At 41.2% G+C, this 18,129-nt stretch overlaps 1 protein-coding gene across 5 annotated transcripts in view; it reads left to right on the top strand.

The window, feature by feature from the left end:
• RGS8 (regulator of G protein signaling 8) overlaps positions 1-18,129 on the top strand; it is an 82,637-nt gene that overhangs the window by 28,818 nt on the left and 35,690 nt on the right. For 3 of the 5 annotated variants that reach the window (XM_077453116.1, XM_077453118.1, XM_077453120.1), the window contains exon 2: positions 10,800-10,907. In XM_077453116.1, the coding sequence (XP_077309242.1) occupies positions 10,800-10,907 (108 nt within the window). The remainder of the gene's footprint in view (positions 1-10,799; positions 10,908-18,129) is intronic. The other 2 variants (XM_077453117.1, XM_077453119.1) reach the window with 1 other exon arrangement.

Below are 18,129 nucleotides of genomic sequence, written 5' to 3'. Positions count from 1 at the left end.
CATTTCCCCCACAGGTAGCAATGGAAGCAGATTTTGTTTGCACAGTAACATATCTCTATCATGAGGTTATTGCTTTCTTTCGTCTCCATGAGATAGATTTCTTCCTATTTCCTGTCCAAGTGTCAGACAGACCAGGAAGTGAAGGAAAGTCTCTTTGTTGATTTAATGGATTTTGGACAGAACAGAGAATGAGGGGAAATCCAATGGCCAATGGTTGACCGGAGTGTTCTGGCGGGGATTAGTCCCCAAAGCCAGCATCACACCGATTGGGATGCTCCTATTGCTGGCAATAGGCTCCATTTTGTAAAAACGCATACCAAATCGCACTTGATGTGAATGGGGCTTAAACCAGACTTAGAAAATTGCAGCAGACATAGAGGAACCAATCATTTGAGGATATAAATTCTCTTGTGATAACCAACGAAAAAATAAATATACATTTTTTGCAATGACAAAGTTACTCCTATTTTTAATTAATGTATAACAGATCCAATTTCTCTTTGAAAGGCTTAATTATTCAATTCCAGCTCTGTACTGTATTTAACTTTTTTAAATCAATAAGTTGCTCCCTGGAAATACTGAAGTTGTAAAATGTGGAATTTACATCATCAAAGAAAAAAAAAACAATAAATTGTTTGGCTTTAATGCAACTCCCTGCAACTGGTTAAACTCCACTTTCCAGTGTTTGCCTTCTACTACATTGCTACAGAGAGTGGAGAGAAATATCAGACACTTCTGAGTATGAGAACATACAATACAATACAATATATACAATGAACCTATCGATTTTAGCCAGGGGTCTCCGAATTTTCTAAACAAAGGGCCAGTGGGTGCAGAAATGTCCCAGCATTAGCAAGAGTAAACAATGTCTCAAGCCTGGTGGTCAGTGGGAGTCCAAAAATTACATAGCTCATGTAGTCAGTAGGAAGATGAATAGTGCCCGATAATTAATACCATTGGGAGAAATGATGCCCCATTTTTGTGTCAGTGGAAGGAATAGTGCCCTATAATTGGTGTCAGTGGTAAGAATAGTGCCCCATCATTTGTATTAGAGAGGAATAATATCTTGGGTGTCAATAATAGTGTTCCATTGTTAGGGTCAATGGAAGGAAAAGTGCCCCATTCACTGGTATCTGTTTAAAAATTGTGATCCATTCTTGGCATCAATGGAAGGAATAGTGCCCATCATTGGTGTCAGTGGAAGGAATAGTGCCCCATTCATTGGTATCTATGGAACAAATAGTGCCCCATCCTTTAGAAGGCAGGGATCACCCCTGGAGAATCAGAGGACAAGGACCCCTGGCAGGACATTTGGCAGAGCTCCTTTCCCATTCTGGCACTGTATACAACCCCCCCCCCCCCCTACACAATACACAGGGCTGAAATCACATTCCTTCACACAGAGTCTATCGGTCTTCACAGGGTATATCTGGCTTTTATGTTGCCCTTCTGACCTGTGAAATTTTCTGGTCGGAATGGCAGTGTAGTTGCAGTAGGCAGATAAACCCTATGCAGAGCATGGCTCACTGGCTGTATTGTAAAGGAATGTGATTGCAGCCCTGCAGAGGAGGAGCAGTATAGAGTGCTGTAATGGGAAAGGAGCTCAGCAGCCAGACATAGCATGCACGGTGGAGGGGGTGGTCAGGGGGCTTTGGGGGGCGCAACTTAGATCTTGGGGGGCATGTGACACAATCTGGAGCTTGCAGTCCCTAAGGGGCCCCTCAGGAGTTTTTCAGGGATTTGTTTTAGCAATTTCTGAAGGTCCCTCTGTCAGTGTTGGCAGATGTTGGGGGAAGGTCACCTCCTGGAGGTGTGTGTCTTTTCCCCAGTTATCAGGGAAGTGGAGTAAGCAGACATCTTAACTCGCTGAGCTCAGTTACCATTCCATGTTGCCAGCACACAGCACAGACACTTCCCCGTCCTGGGCTGTTCTCACCCCCTGCTCCTCTCCATTCAGGAAATGGCTCACAGCTTCTCCCCAGCCAATGAGAACAGAGGGATGTGGACAGCAAAGTGAAAGCCCAGTACTGGAGCATGGCTGTGGGGCCCTAGGGCATATCATTGCTGGAATTGGTGGAGGATATGAAATATGACAGGGAGGCTGCAGGGGCCCCCTAGAGCTGGAGGCATAAGGGCTTGTGACCCTTGCAACCCCTTATGCTACGCCCATGACTATTGGTGTCAGTGGAAGGAATAGTGCCTCTTTGCTGGTGTCAGTGAGAGGAATGATGCCTAGTATCAGTAAGTGGAATACTGACCCAAGGCAAGCAAAGAACAGCATCTGTCCCATGGGCCACCGTTTGGAGATCACTGATTTATAAAAAAGCAAATATTTACTTTGAAATAATTAGTTTGGGTAATAAAATCCAATAATGACCATTGTTAAAATAATAATAAAAAGACAATTACATTTCATTGCAATGAAATAATTACTTAAATTAACAAATGTATTACAGATCTCATTTCTCTCAGAAATAATTATTCATTCAAATCTAACCATTCATTTTCTTTTCTCTTTTTCCCTTCATAAATCAATGAGTTCCTTCCTGTAAATACTTAAAGCGGTAGTAAACCCGCAATTTTTTTTTTTTTTTTTTTTAAAACCTGCAAAGCAAAAGGCATAATGAGCTAGTATGCACCGCATACTAGCTCATTATGAAATACTTACCTTAGAACGAGGCCCCGACATCTCGCCCGATCCACGCCGAGGGAGCCGACATGCTCCCTCGGCGTCTCTTCCGGGTATCGCGGCTCCGGCGCTGTGAGTGGCCGGAGCCGCGATATCGTCACTCCCGCGCATGCGCGCGGGAGATTTAAATCTGGCCGGACGAGCGCTGCCGGATTTTCACGGAGAGAACCCCCTTGTGCGCATGGGCCGCTGCAGTCAGCGGCGCATACCGAGGGGAATATCTCCTAAACCGTACAGGTTTAGGAGATATTTTTTTTACCTACAGGTAAGCCTTATTATAGGCTTTCCTGTAGGTAAAAGTTAAAAAAGTGGGTATACAACCACTTTAAGTTGTGGAATGTGGGATTTGCCTCCCTATGGAGACACAACACTGAATCATTACAGATACACTGGTGACGTGTGATGATTTATCCTCCCAGGAGCTTGGTGTCTAATCAGTGGAGTAGTCAATAGCAGTAGATAGCGAGGAACTGTAATCTGCTTGTTTTTTTTTTGTTTTGTTTTTTATCCCATCCTATAATTTCATGTACACAAGCAATAGACATGACCATTATATGAACAAACAAGCACCCACTGCCTATATATGACATGACATTACTTCTTGGGGCCTTTGTCAACCAACACTCTTTTTTAGAGAGATAGTCCTCTTTTGAATCCGATTCCCCAACTTTTTATCCTGTAAACCAATTGATATGCTACATTTAATGTATATAGCTGTATATATCAATCTATTGTTTATACAGAAGTATGGCCAATTGATTTTGGCCATGCTTCTCTTGCGAGTCACTCTGGAAGGATTCTGACCATATTGTCAGGATTCACCCAGCTGCCTGATTGACAGATGGTTCCGGGCTCTTCACTCCTTTGCCTATCCAGCACTCCAATGAATACTGCAGGAGCAGAGCAGGGAGTGGTACCTGACAGTCACTGCTTTCCACTCCAAGCAGTGGTCATGAGATCGCTCAGTTCTTATGTCCAGTACAAACTATCGGATTTCCCAATGGGAAATCTTGGATGTGAGCTTGTTGGCGGTAAGTTCGACCGTGTGTATGCTCCATCGGACATTTGTTGTCGGACTTTCCGCCAACAAATGTTGGCTAGCATGTTCTCAAATTTTCCGCCAACAAATGTGTGTTGTCGGACAACAATACAAACATGCATGCTCGGAAGCAGAAGTGGTCGGTCTTGTAAACTAGTGTTCATAATAGAGAATTAACATTTGTGACGTGGCAAATTATGAAATCTCGAAATGCAGCGCACATTCTCTTCTTCTTTAATGGGATAATAATGAAGCTGCTTTGCTGGTGATATTGATGGAGTTTTTGCAAACAAATTTTCAAAGGCTTTTTTTCTAGTGTTATCAAGAATAATATTTTTTTTTTTTTTTGTTTTTTTTACTTGTGCGAGTTACGACGACACCATTATCCCGTAGTTTTTAAGATCAAAGATACAAGATGTTGGTGTCCCCTGTCAATTTTACATTGTATTTTTTAAAATGTAACTACCTACTCCCAAACTGTCATTTGAAATAAAACACATCCAAGTATTATTCTCTACAATTTTTTTATTGTGCATTAAAAAAAAAATAAAAAAATTAGACATGCTATCTGCCAATAGAAAATAACCAAAAAGTGCATGCTATGCATCCAAAAATATAGAAAATTTACCAAATCAAATCATTATTTAGCCAAAAAAATTATGTCAAAACAATAACTCCAAGGCCAATAATAAATAACACATTATCTCCTCTGATTCCGCAACATATCTGGTTGACGAACGGCCGTTCAGAAATGAACTGAAAAGCACGAAATGAAAGGGATAAATGAAAAACGCGAAAAGAAAAGCGTGAATCAACACTCACCAAATTTCTACTAACACAAAATTAGCAGAAGGAGCCCAAAGGGTGGCGCTAAAGATCTGAAAAAAACACGTAGTATCTATAGTATGTCACTACATTCGTAATTGTTGGCCAGCATTTGTATGACCATGTGTATGCAAAGCAAAATTGAGCTAACACCCTTCGGACAAAATTCCATGGTTTTGTTGTCGGAAAGTCCGATCCTGTGTATGAGGCTTTAGAGCCAATGTAGGACAGTTGCAGCATCACTCCGATGCTTGAGATGAGTATGTATGTTTGTTTTTCCACAAGGAAACTTGAGGGATTTGTGTTGAGAAGGGGGATTTAGGGGGTGGCAGGGGGGTAGAACTGTTCTAGGAGGGCAAATTTGGGGAGGTGTGTTAGGAGTGGTGATTTGGGGCATTTGCATTGGGAGGGGGGGTGGGGGAAGAGTATTTGTGCTAGGAGGGGAGATTTGTGCTGTAAAATTGGTATGGTAGAGGGGAATTTTTGTTGTGGGGGCGGATTTTGCTAGTAGGGTTGATTGGGAGTTATTTGTGCTAGGATGAGGGATTTGGGGTAGGGGAATTTGTGCTGGAAGAGGGGGATTTGAAGTGGGGAGAAAGAGATGCTCAGAGGGGAAATTTGTGGGGTGGAGGATTTGTGCTAGAAGGGGTACAATTCTTTTTTGGGGGGATTTGTGCTGAGGCATATGACGAGAGAGAGGATTTGAGCTGGGGGGGGGCAAAGATTTGTGCTGGGGGGGATTTAGCACAGAGCTGTAGATTGCCTTGTCCTGGCACTTACAGTGAGTGAGCATTGTCACCATAGGACAGGAAGTGTGCTATTTGTAGGCTCATCAGGTGAAAATTAAAGGCAAATTCTTGAAAGAAAACTAGTGTAGCCACTGCATCTAAGGACTAGTAAGCTGCAGTTTATTACATTTTTGCTACTGGGTTAACATGCACTCTAATTGCTCTGTTGTTGCTTTGAACTAAGAAAAAGTAAAAGGAGAGTGAAATAAATCTAACAGATACCTCCATACACACTAAACAGTGTGGACTAATCTTCTGCTGCAGGCTATGTATTCTTACAGCTAGCACAGGTGGATTTTAGAATATGCCAACAGAGCCTGCATCTGATTGGATGCAGGTGCTATTCCCCTGATATTTTCCACCTAGCTCTTTTGATAAAAAGTACTTTATTTTTGACTCATTGGGGATTTGAAAGATAAAAACAAAGAGGGAGAGTTACATGCTGGCTGCATGAGTACGCCGGTTGCCTGGACACATTCACAAGGGACGCCTGATGTTTCCAACAGCAATCAGAGTTTATCACTGTGGGGACAATTATAACAGGAGGACAGTGGAGAGAGTAGAAAAGATGACGACAGACATATGGACAAAAAGCCATGTCTGTATAGTACCTGTAATAGCAACAGTATTTACCTCAAGTTCAGAGCTGCTGACATCCGGGTGGTGGCCAGTGGACTGACACAAACCAGCCGAGTGTAAACGTTAAAATACTTATTCCGATTTGACATAGACCAATCGGATAGTCCATTGCGCCTCATCAGCTGCATGAAATTGCAGAGGTCAGAGCGCCTCTCTGACAGGGGGGCATGCGGCATAGTCGCGCCCATTAGGGCGTGATGTTGTCACACGTCACCATGTCACCGGCAGGGGAACGCTCACTGCTCGTCATGGAGACGATGGCAGGGACGTGAAGATGCTCCTCCTGATGCAAAAGGGAAAGGGCGAAGAGAAAAAAATAGTTTGTCATAAGCCCACCCTGCCATAACCCTGCCATTTTTTGTCTTCGCCCTTGACCTTTTGCGTCAGGAGGAGCATCTGCACGTCCCTGCCGTTGTCTCCATGACGAGCTGTGAGAGTTGCCCCACCGGTGACGCGTGACATCATCATGTCCCGATGGGCGTGGTTACGCCGGGCGCCCCCCTGTCTGAGAAACAGTCCCTTGAGTAATAGACCACCTGGACATCACACTAATGCGCAACAGTGTTTTGTTTGCTGTTTTCACACAGCCCAGTAGCTTAGGAGTCCTCTCACTCCTCTAAGCTAACAGATTGACCTGAGACTGCACTATCCACTGTTAACTCTTTCCTATGAAGACTGCAAGTTCATGGATACAGCACTAAAAAAGCAGGAGCCAGCATCACTGAATATTGTAAATTGCAAGGGCCATGGTAAGACTTGGAAGAAATTGTTTCCAGGCTAGGTTCACACTTCCCTCTACTGGGAATGTTTGTTTTATTGTTGTCAATGTGTTAAATGGAGACCTTTACCCATTTTCATATCCCGCTCTCCTGTCTCTTAAAAATTATCAAAAAATATATATTTTTTTTAAATGTATTTATTTATTTTTTACACAGCCTAGATCCAACCTATGACAGAGTGATAAAAGGTTTTCCGGCACACTCCCCCGGATGTGTGCGCACATGAATAGTATCTCACAAAACTGGCCCTTGGGATGTGTGACAAACCATCCCAAGAATGTGGGTGCGCATTAGCGGGGAATCAGATGCATACACAGACCAGTAGACCTGGCAGAGACTCACAGTGTGTGTATGCATGCCACTAGATCCAAGTTAAAGATGGTGTCACAGAAGAAGAGGAGCAAACTAAAAGCTCTTGCTTCAGCAAGGTATCACTGGACTCCATGGAATAGTAAGTATGTAAGTGTTAGTAATCTTATTTTGGGGGGGGGGGGTTAGGCAGAGTGTAGTTTCTTTTATAAAAAAAAACACTGAGGGTTTTAATATGCCACTTTAAGGCATATCTAACAGCAATGTGCATTAGGTTGCAATTCAGAATGAATGTCAGTGCATTGCATCAATGCATGTATCATCTTGCTGCGGAGCAATAGTGTGAATGAGCTCCAAACAGTATATAACAGTGGAAAGCTCAGACTAGAAGGAATATATGGAATGGACATGTATGGAAAAGTATGGAATGCTTACTGACATAAAGAGTTCTACTTAGAGAGAAATCAATACAATGTAAATATAGTGGACCAATGTTTTTACTTTAGAGACTCAACTGAATAATAGAATTGCAGGATGCGCACACATGACCAGCTCTCTTCTCAATAAAGGGAAGAATTGAGAAAAAAATTGACTTTTCCCTCAATTGATTGACATGGAACTCTACCATTTATAATAGAGAGCAGATACCACTACCCAATGGAATGCTGTGTTTGCTTTACACTGTGGCTGCATTTTACAAATAATTCATAAACTGCAAGCCGTAGTGTGTAGCCTGTGGTTTCCTACAAAGTGCACTCTGCATAACACTATAGAGAACACTGTGTAATTGGTGGAAATGCCAGTCACATGACACTGACAGCTCAACTGACTGGGCTTTCTTCAGTTGGCTTTTTTTCCCATTTTATTTAAAATAGTCTTTTTTTGCTTCAGAGACCCGAAGCAAGTGAAGTGCTAAATACATTTATAATTCACAATGTTGGGCTTTATATCTGTACATTTTTACTAATGCTCTCCTATGGTAACAGTAAGGCCATACACCTGCTTTATACTGTAACTGGGCTCCCTAGTGAAAGAATAATTTCCATTTCTACAGAGTGTTGTACCATGTTAGACATTAGTACAACACTCTGTAGAATTGTCTAAAGAAGAGGCCAGCATGCTTTGAACACTTGCACGACAATATACTTAATTAGCCAATAAATGGTATCGCCATAAAGCACATTTCTACAGAGAAAATTGAATTGTCACTTCTGGCCTTTAAAATTTTTACTTCTTATTTTTTACTGTAGTTTGGACATTTACGAATGTTATTAATTTCTACAGACCTGTTACAGAGTTGCTTTATACCAGTGGCGGCTGGTGCTCAAAGGTTTTGGGGGGGAGGGGGCAAACAAACCGAAAAATTCTGAAAATAAACACTATCAATTGCAGCCACTGTGTCCATAAATTTCAACCACTGTACCATCAAACGTAGCCACTGTGCCATATCAAATTCTCCCACTGTGTCCCATCAAATTCTGCCAGTGTGCCCCCCACCCATCATCTGCACCCTGTCTCGGTGGGCCAGCTCCTCGATGTCTTCTCCCATCAACTCTTCCTGGCCTATGCTATGATTGGATGCCTGATAGGCGTCCAATCACAGCGCCTGTCATTTCAGTCAATCAGGTGATGGGTAACAGATCGAAGCACCTGATTGGAGGAGAGGCTGTTTAGTGTTAGGTGAAAGTGAATATTCATTTGCTTTTCAAACACAGCTGAGTGACCTGCGAGCGCCATGCTGGGCCATGCTAGGTCACTTTTTTTGATGCCTATTAGAGCCTATGGCTCTAATCAGGTGCTTCAAAATCACCCCCCCACCCCCGCTGCTGTAATTCAGGCGCCCGGCACCCGAAAAGGGTCTGGGCGCCTGAATAGGGGGTGACAGCGGTAGCCATAGATAGATTCATGCAATGCATTAATCTGTCTATTGGTGCTGGGGGGGGGGGGGGTGGCAGGAGAGAGGGGGTGGCGCATGTGCACCCTTATGTACGCACCACCACTGCTTTATACATAATAACTGCCTCCAAGAGCTTAATATGTTATGTATCTGTCATAGGATTTTTTTTTTGAAAGGATGATATTGAGTTCTTCAGAATCTTGGAACTGCTTGTAGAGATAACAGGGGGATTTTTCAGCTTGTTGGAATACACGGATCTGCCTTAACTTCATGATCACCCACCTAATATTGAGTACTCCCCATTTTGCCACCAAAACAGCTACTAGACCTCTGAGATATGCTGTGGTATCTGGCACCAAATCACCAGTAACAGCCCTGTAAATTGCAAGGTGGGACCTTCATGGTTTTGACTTGTTTGCCAGCACATCCCACAAATGCTCAATTGTATTGAGATCTGGAGAATTTGGAGGCAATGTCAACACCTCAAGGTCGTTTTTGTGGTCCTCAAACCATTCCTGAACCATTTTTCAGTGAGGTAAGGTGCATTATCCAGCTGAAACAGTTCACTGCCATCAGGAAATACCATTTTCATAAAGTGGGGTAGTTGATCAGCAACAACGTTTAGGCAGGTGGTACTTGTCCACATGATTGACAGCACCCAAGGCAAAACTTTGCCAAATGCATCACACTGCATCTGCCGAATTGCTAATACATCCTGGTGCCATCTTATCCCCAGCACATGCACTTGGCCAGCCATGTGATGTAAAAGAAAACATAATTCATCAGTCCAGGCCACCTTCTTCCATTTCGGATTCTCACATGCCCATTGTAGGCACTTTTGGCTGTGGACACGGGTCAGCATGGGCTCCCTGACTGGTCTGCAGGTACACATCACCATACACTGGAAACTGCGATGTCCATTTTTTTCTGCTTTGAACACATTAACTTCAAGGACCTCTCTGCCTAGAATATCCCACGACTTTCAGATGCCATTGTAACAAGAAATCAGTGTTATTCACTTAATATAAAGTGAATACACTTTTAAATTATGGCTAATCGGTGTATAGCCGTGCCAGCAAGTACCAATAATTAATTTTTCAATGATGAAAAGTGAAAATGACTGGCTGAGCTAGATAGAAATTTATAGAGGGCCCTGGCAGTACACACAAAACTGATCCAAGTTAAGTTTAAGTCAATACTTTACCACTTATGGAGTGCAAAACTACTTTCTAAGTCCGCCGTACTTTTGGGTAAAAAAAGTTCGCCGGAGGCTACACACGGGGAGATTGTCCGCCGGACTTTTCCACCGGATTGTTTGATCGTGTGTTCGCGGCATTAGACTCACTACCACTTACCACTATCTGCTGCATCTATTGTTAAAAGGCACGGGGCAAATATTCAGGAGAATCACAAACGAATGAACTACAGACTTTTCTGATTTAAGTATTACTACCCCTAATCTCTTAAAACTTCATAAGTGTTTTCTGTTGAGTATTGTCCATTGCTGGTGACTTTGTGGAAGTATCAATAGTGGGAACTGGAATTGTGGGAAACCAGAATTTGTCTAAGACAGGATCTTGATAAAGGGTTGTTTTTTCTGCCAGGTTTACTTTATTCAAGCTTGTAAATGTTTAACAGAAAGTTGTACAAAACCACGCATTTATCCTTGTAATTGTCATTGTGTTATTACAGTATAAACATTTGATTTCATTAAACATTTAATGATTGGTATGGTACCTATCTATCTATATAAACAAAGCTGTGTTCACATCTATTGTCTGCATCAATGTGTGTTTGCACTGATTTTTTCTGACGATTGTCTTCTCATCCCCAGCAGGAGCCGAGGAATCCGCACTCACCTGAGCTGTCTATCACAGAAGTCAGATTCGCTCAGTGACTTCTCCACTCTTCAGTATGACACCAAGCACAATCAAGCCCTCAAGTAAGTTGCCACATCCATACACACTTGCATTTCTGTGCTTTGCGAATGGAGTGTAATCAAGCATGTTGGGTTTCCATAGTTATCAAATGTTCTCATCATTTGACTGCAGGTGCAGGCCTGTAGCCAGTTCTTGTTCTGTTAAAAAGGGAAGTTATGGGGTCAAGATATGCTATTTGGCCAAAATCCTAATTTCCAGGGCGTAAAACATATGATGAATAAAATCATAGTTGACGGAAGAGATTGAGTGCAGTCAGTCTTCATAGGAATCAATGCCAAAATATTACAAAAAACAGTGATTCACCATTTCAGAATGTTTTAAAGTGAATGGTGCCAGTGAAATGGCTGTATTAGAAAGATTTTGAATGAGTCAAAGAACTAAGAACAATGGGAAATCCAAGTGTTAGGCAAACGGGAGCAAATGTGATTCACTTGGGATGAAGCTGAGACTAATCTTTTTGGCCAAAGGCTTTTAAAAATGCACCAAATCTTCAGACAGATCATAGATGAATCAGGGAATGGGGAAAAATGTATACTTTTGCCATTTTATACTTCATAAAGGACCTACATATAGCCAGAGGTGGATTAAAGCTAAACGCCTAAGGCCGGCCATAGATGGGCCACATTTCTTTCCTGCAGCCACAGGTAGCAGGAAAGAAATTTGCACGATTCCCTCATCAACACAGATAGTGTGGACAGGGGAATCCCCCCTGCTGAGACGTTGTCTTCTCCTGATGGGGAGCCAGTGTAGGAAGCTGTCCTAGCCGGGATAAGACAGTGAATATTACTAGCAGCTATAGCAGCCTCTTTCGATAATTGGAAGTGAATCCAACAGGCTGGTTGTACCCAACTTGATTTATTAATTAGCTTGGTATATTCAGCCTGCCCATTAAGGCCCCTTTCACACGGACGACTGTTCTGCCGCAGTTTAGCATGTTTATTTTTTTCTGTGAAATTCAAGACTCCAGGCACAGCGATCAGCTGCATTTGTACAGTGCAATTACATGCATTTACGTGCGTTTCTGTGCAGTTGCGTTCAGCTGCAGTTATCTAATATAGTCGTTCCCATAGCAACCCTTTTTTTTAATTTCTTTTTTTGGTCCCTTGAATCCCTTCTCACGCTGCTATCTGCAGTTGACACAAAAGACTGCGATTACCTGCGGTTATGTGCATATGGCTGCGCTACATGGCACCTGGACGCATTCAATTCTATTTTTTCTATTCGCACCGAACCGCATGTAACGAAATTGCGGCTAAACGCTGTGTGTGAATGGGGCCATAGGAAAGCATTGTGTGCTTTTAGCTGCAGTAGAAAACTAGAAAATCCGCAGCTAAAAGCACCATTCTATCCGTCCGTGTGAAAGGGGCCTAATAATTTGAATCGTGTATGGCCGCCCTTAGGGCTAGTTAAATTATAATTTCATCCCTGGTTTAAAGGTGTGTTTCCTTTAAAGTTATAATGTATTACTAAAGTATAAAGTATAGCTAAAGACAAAATAGTTTTTCTTTTCAGTTTCAGTAGACTGGTAAGGGGATAAAAAAACACTGCCAGGTTTGTATTACTGTCTGGGTCCCCTAGTGAGATTTACTGTCTCTAATTGTCCATATCACCAATGCCACCAGGATTGAAAGTGAGGGTAAATCCTAATTTTGAGTCACCACTAGAACAGAATTAGCCTTCCCTCATGTTAAAATATAATTACAGTATCTGTTGAGTCTACAGGACACGAAGTAAAGGGATATCTCCCTAATAAGACAGATGGTAAATAAAGTAACAGTGAATTGAACCTTTTCTATTCTATCAAAAAATAACATTTTGGCTTTAGATATATTTTGAAATCAGCTCCAAAAACTTCTGATCCTTGCAAAATATAACATCCTCTGTCCTCTGTATCAATTCTCAGGCTCTTGTGTTTTGTCCTATGTAATGCCATCCTCTAAGGCAGGTATATGCAATTAGCTGACCTCCAGCTGTTGCAGAACTACAAGTGCCATAGCAAGACTCTGACAGCCACAAGCATGACACCCAGAGGCAGAGGCATGATGGAAAATCATAAAGACAGCATTAGCATTCAGTATGAATCTTTAACTTTAAGCATATCAATAGGGTCAATGACTACAGGCTCAGCACTACAGTCATCATGACTACTTTAAAGCCTCTAGTCAATCAGCAGTGAAAAATAAATTTTGTAAGTGTTCCATCATTGCTTATATTTAGTGGCGGACAGTCCATAAGGGACGCAGGGGCACCCCCCCCCCCCACAACGTTTTGCCAAAAAGGAAAGCTAATCATAGAACGATTTATTTTTAAATAAATGATAATATGACTAAAAAATTTTAACATCTTAAAGTAAAAAAATGTTAGTCATATTATCATTTACTTGAAAATAAATTGTTCTATTTGTGTGTACTGTGCAGGGAGCCTGACTAATGGCTGTCTATTAGGTCCGTGGTATGTGATTTGAGGCACTAATTGGCTTGCTTTAAGTTGCACTCCCACTTTTGATTTTAGCGAATTAATATTCGCCATCGCGTCACTTCCGGTTTCTGGCTTTTTGTTCCGGCCAATCAGAAGGCTGAAGATTTGGAACCCAGAAAGAAGACTGTGTTAACGCGGAAGCTGCCCGGTATCAGGGGAGTCGCGACAGCTTTGGTGAGTGCTTACCTAGAGGGGTTTGTTTTTTGGGCCCACCCCAAAAAAATGTTTAGCACCAGCCGTCACTGCTTATATTGCAGTCTATGCCAAACATAGACTATGGCAGTATTGGCTCTAGGTGAGATAGAAGTTTTGCCCCCTCCCCCCACATACCTTGGATTGACATTGATAAGGATTGTAATAGGCACACATAAGATGCACAATTTACATTGTCTGAACTAGCTTGTCCCATTAGACACCAATTTAGCCTATAAGTACATCGTCCCTTGAAAAGTGACAGTTGCACAACTTTCACCATTTGTACTATCCACTCTCTTACTACAGGAGAGTAAAAGTTGTAGCTAAGCTTCTCTGGCCCTAGGATCCTGCCTAGCTTGTCTTGTGAGATGTATTTCAATAAAACCTGCTATGAGAATATGTAAGGGCTTCCATTGCTGACAACCCAAAACACTAGTTCTTTGGCAGTCATTCTGGTCAAGTGGATAGGGACATTTACTTGTTTCTGGCTTTTCTTGATTTCCATGCTTGTTTTGAGTCAGTGAAGGTATTGATAGCAGAGACAGCCAAGTAACTAGCATTTTCTGAAATAGGTGAGCTATAGCAATCTTAATTTTTGCCTCATTACAGATTTCCTGTAAGTCCCTATGTCTTTCCAGTGTCTATTTGTTGGGTACCAGACATTGTTCCGTTTAATTATCATACACTCCAGAAGTGTGGCAAATGTACTGAATGTCACTGAGCCCATGGTCCCTGAAGCTACAAGAAGGCCCTGATTCAAGAATTGCTGCCTTATGCTTGCTCACTAGAGATTAAGCAGGAGGCAGATGGGTACAATGCTTTACGTAATGTAGAGACATTAGAAAAATGAGCTAACAGCAATGATATGCAATGGGACTTCACTTTTCATCAGTTTAGAGCTGTCAGTTCAATGAAAATGATTGCTGATTAGTTGCTGTGTGCATTCCTCATTGACAATTGCCCATCCAAAAATGCAGCCAGAGAGATATAGGAAGAAATTAGGAAGCATTAGTGAGATATGTGAGATATGAAACGGTGGTTAGACTTTGCATGCGGCAGTACAGTGTGCTTATATTTATTACTTTCCACTGCGATTCTCAAATTTCCAAACATGCTATCTCATACTAGGCAAATTATCTAATTCTTACAATGAAAGACTTCATTATGGATCATTACTGAATAGAGGATTTTGTAAACTAGAGAGCTACATTTTAAGCATTTAGTCATATTGTTTCATTATTTTTAAAAATGATAGGCTTTATGGATTTTATGTATCATCCAGAGAATAAAGGATTTATTCCAAACCTGTTTTTTTACAAAAAAAAATTAAAAATTAAAAAAAAAGTTCAGAAGCATTATGCCTGATCTGGAATATTGTTGTATATTATATAATCGCGCTGAGCCTCCACAAGCTGCCATTGTTGGATGAAATGATGTGCACACACTTCAATTTGAAAAAGCTTTGCATCTTTGCGTTGGCCCAACTTTTAAAGACGATTTTTTCAGTAACTTTAAAAGTCAACTTAAGCAAATAAAAACTGTGGTTCTTTCCCAAATATTTTAAACAAATCAAATAATTACTAATCCTCACAGCTGCACTCAAAAGCATAAAATACAATATGCATGAAATGTATATAAACCTAATATAGTTGCACTGTGTGAATAAAAACAAGTGATAATACCAACTGATAAATATTCTCCATAAATGGTCACGTTAGATAAATATCCACTGTAAGCCCTTGTACACACGGTCAGACATTCCAGCGGAAAATGTCCGATCGGACCGCGTTATCGGATAATCCGACCGTGTGTGGGTTCCATCAGACTGTTTCCGTCTGAATATTCAACTGACAAAGTTTTAGAGCTGGGCTATAAAATTTTCCGACAACATGGTCCAATGGGACTATGTCCTATTGTTTGTAGAGAATTCCGATCGGACAAAGTGCCACCCATGCTCAGATCAAATTCCTAGACCAAAGCTATTGGCTACTAGCCTGAACGTAGTCCCGTCGTAACGAAATAACGTCATCACGTTACGTACGATTGGATTTTCCGACAATCAGCAAGTGACAAAGTGTGTAGACTGATTCCCCTGTGAATAATAAAGTGTCCATCATATCCTGGATAAGACCCGACAAAGTGTGATAGTGAGCCCACCACCTGCATCATTTATGGACACTATTTATAACTTGGTATAATTTATTTGTATTCACACAGTGAAACTATATTGGGTATATGTATCTTTACAAATCAAAATGAAAAAAAAAATCCTGTGCAGCAACAGAATAATACTTTTTTATATATATAATTTGCATCTTTAATTATAGAAATTCTTTGAACTCAAGTCAAGTGATTCACTTAGACTGAGATGATATCATCAGTCTCCACCAGGCAGAAGACAGCCTTTCCTCGGTCACCTTTCTCCCAGTGATGAGACTGATACAGCATAATTTTGTAGCAAATGACATGGTGCAAGGCTGCATCAGAGACTGATTTTGATCAGACCTTTGTGAACACAACCAAGAACTGCACAGACATATGGATTTACAGTTCATAGGTGAGGAAAGTGAAAAAATAGCAGGGATCTGTAGGGTTATCTCTCTGGTATCGCTATTTTAAAGTACTGATATTGATGTATATGATCTGGTTCCTAAGCAGGCAGCCTCTACACAGTAGAGGATCTCCACAGTCCCCTTGACTTGTAATTTAATGTAACACAAAGAGAAATTGAAGACACACACCACTGCTAAGAGGTCCAGATACAACTTTATTCCAATAAAAGTCATGGGGACAATCCAAAAAGTATCCAACATGTTTCCAGGGTCCAAGAACTAACTAGAATTGAACTGGACCTTTCATGCTATGTCTTCTAGTGTGATTGCTAGTACAGGTCTTGTCAACAACTGATTTTGGCCTCCCAAGGTTCAGTTCAATTCTGGTCTGTTCACATTGTTGTTAATCATGTCTTGATGAAGGGGGGTGATCTTTGACCCTCAAAACGCGATGGTTACCTTTTGGATTATCTTCCTGACTTTTATAAGAAAACAATTGTATTTGGGCCTCTTAGTACTGTTGTGCTTCAATTTCAACTGGGACTTACATAACTGTGTCATCTCTAAGTCGGCATCTAAGTCTCTGAAGTAGATACTGATACTGGGTGATGCTAGACCAAAAATGACACTGTCATTCTGGACAGAAAAACAGATGAGGGCATTGTAAGGGTGAGAGGGTACTGTGATCATGCACTTAGCAAAATAACATATCTGTAAGATTAGGTACACTTTCATTGCAACGTTCAATTTATGATATTTAATTTACTTATGTTGCTTTCTTCAGTTGGTGGGGTTAGCGTTCCAAACCAAGGTTGAGTGCTGGCTGGCCAAGCATGGCATTAAAAGTCTTAGTGACATTTTCATGCATTACACATATATCTATAAAATAATAATAACATTTTTATTAATGTGTTTGTTCTTTAAAATGCATATAAATGTTTGATGTGATTCCCTATACTCACAAATGAAATTTCTGCAGTAATCTGGGTTTCATTAATTATATGTTTTGAGTGTGTATTACATTACTCCTGGGATAGTGCAGATCATTAAGCTTTTCACATCATTTAACCTTCAGCTTAATGTGCTAATACTGTAGTTTCACAGGCACATCTGTCAGTGGATGACTCATAAAGTGGGCTACACACAATACCGTACAATGCAATGTTATTTTCACTGCATCTGCAGCAAGCAACAGCAAACATTGCAAAAAAGCAATAGCAATAGGCACATTGGATTCAATTTACGTAGTAGAAATACCACTAAGTCTATAGCTTAAAGTGAACCTGTTTCAGGGCAAATTGATAGATTTGTGTTACTGTTGGTCACCACAGCTGCTTATACCTATCTTCCCCACATCTTCATTTACCATTGGGAGCGAAGAGAAGAAGCCCTGTGTAAACTTCAAGTCTCTAATGTAAAGGAGGGGCTATGTTGTTCAGCCAACAATTTTTCCACTTGGCCCTGATGATAGGCAGGAGCGTGCAGACAGGGCCACCCACAGAGTGAGTTGTGCCTAGTTCATCGGAAGTCACTAGAATTTGCTTTCTGTATGGCCAACTTTGACCCGTGCATTTTAAAGAGGGAATGACTGTGATTAAAACAGCTGATGGGGCAGATTATGATGGTATCACTATGTTTAGATGTTTGGGGTATGCAAAGGTTCATTTTTAGGCAGAGAAGTGTCAGTGTTGTCAGACTGCCTCTTGTTTTGTTATGGGAATGCATTTTTCTTTGCTCTGTCCTTTAATTATATATTATATTCATTATGTGAGTAACAGATTTCCTTGTGAAATGTGAAATCACTAATGCTGCGTATACACGACAGTTTTTTTCCTTCAGAATAAACTCTGATGGTCTTTCTGACAGAGTTCCGCTGAAACGGACTTGCCTACACACGATCACACCCAAGTCCATTTGTTTCAAACGCGATGACATACGACAGGACTAGAAAAAGGAAGTTCAATAGCCAATAGACAGTAGGTGCCCTTGCGTCGTTTTT

Source organism: Lithobates pipiens, unplaced genomic scaffold, assembly GCF_037356315.1.
Source record: "Lithobates pipiens isolate NorthernLeopardFrog02 unplaced genomic scaffold, aLitPip1_a1.2 Scaffold_23, whole genome shotgun sequence".
Lineage (NCBI taxonomy): Eukaryota > Metazoa > Chordata > Amphibia > Anura > Ranidae > Lithobates > Lithobates pipiens.
This window is presented reverse-complemented; position numbering and strand designations above follow the sequence as displayed.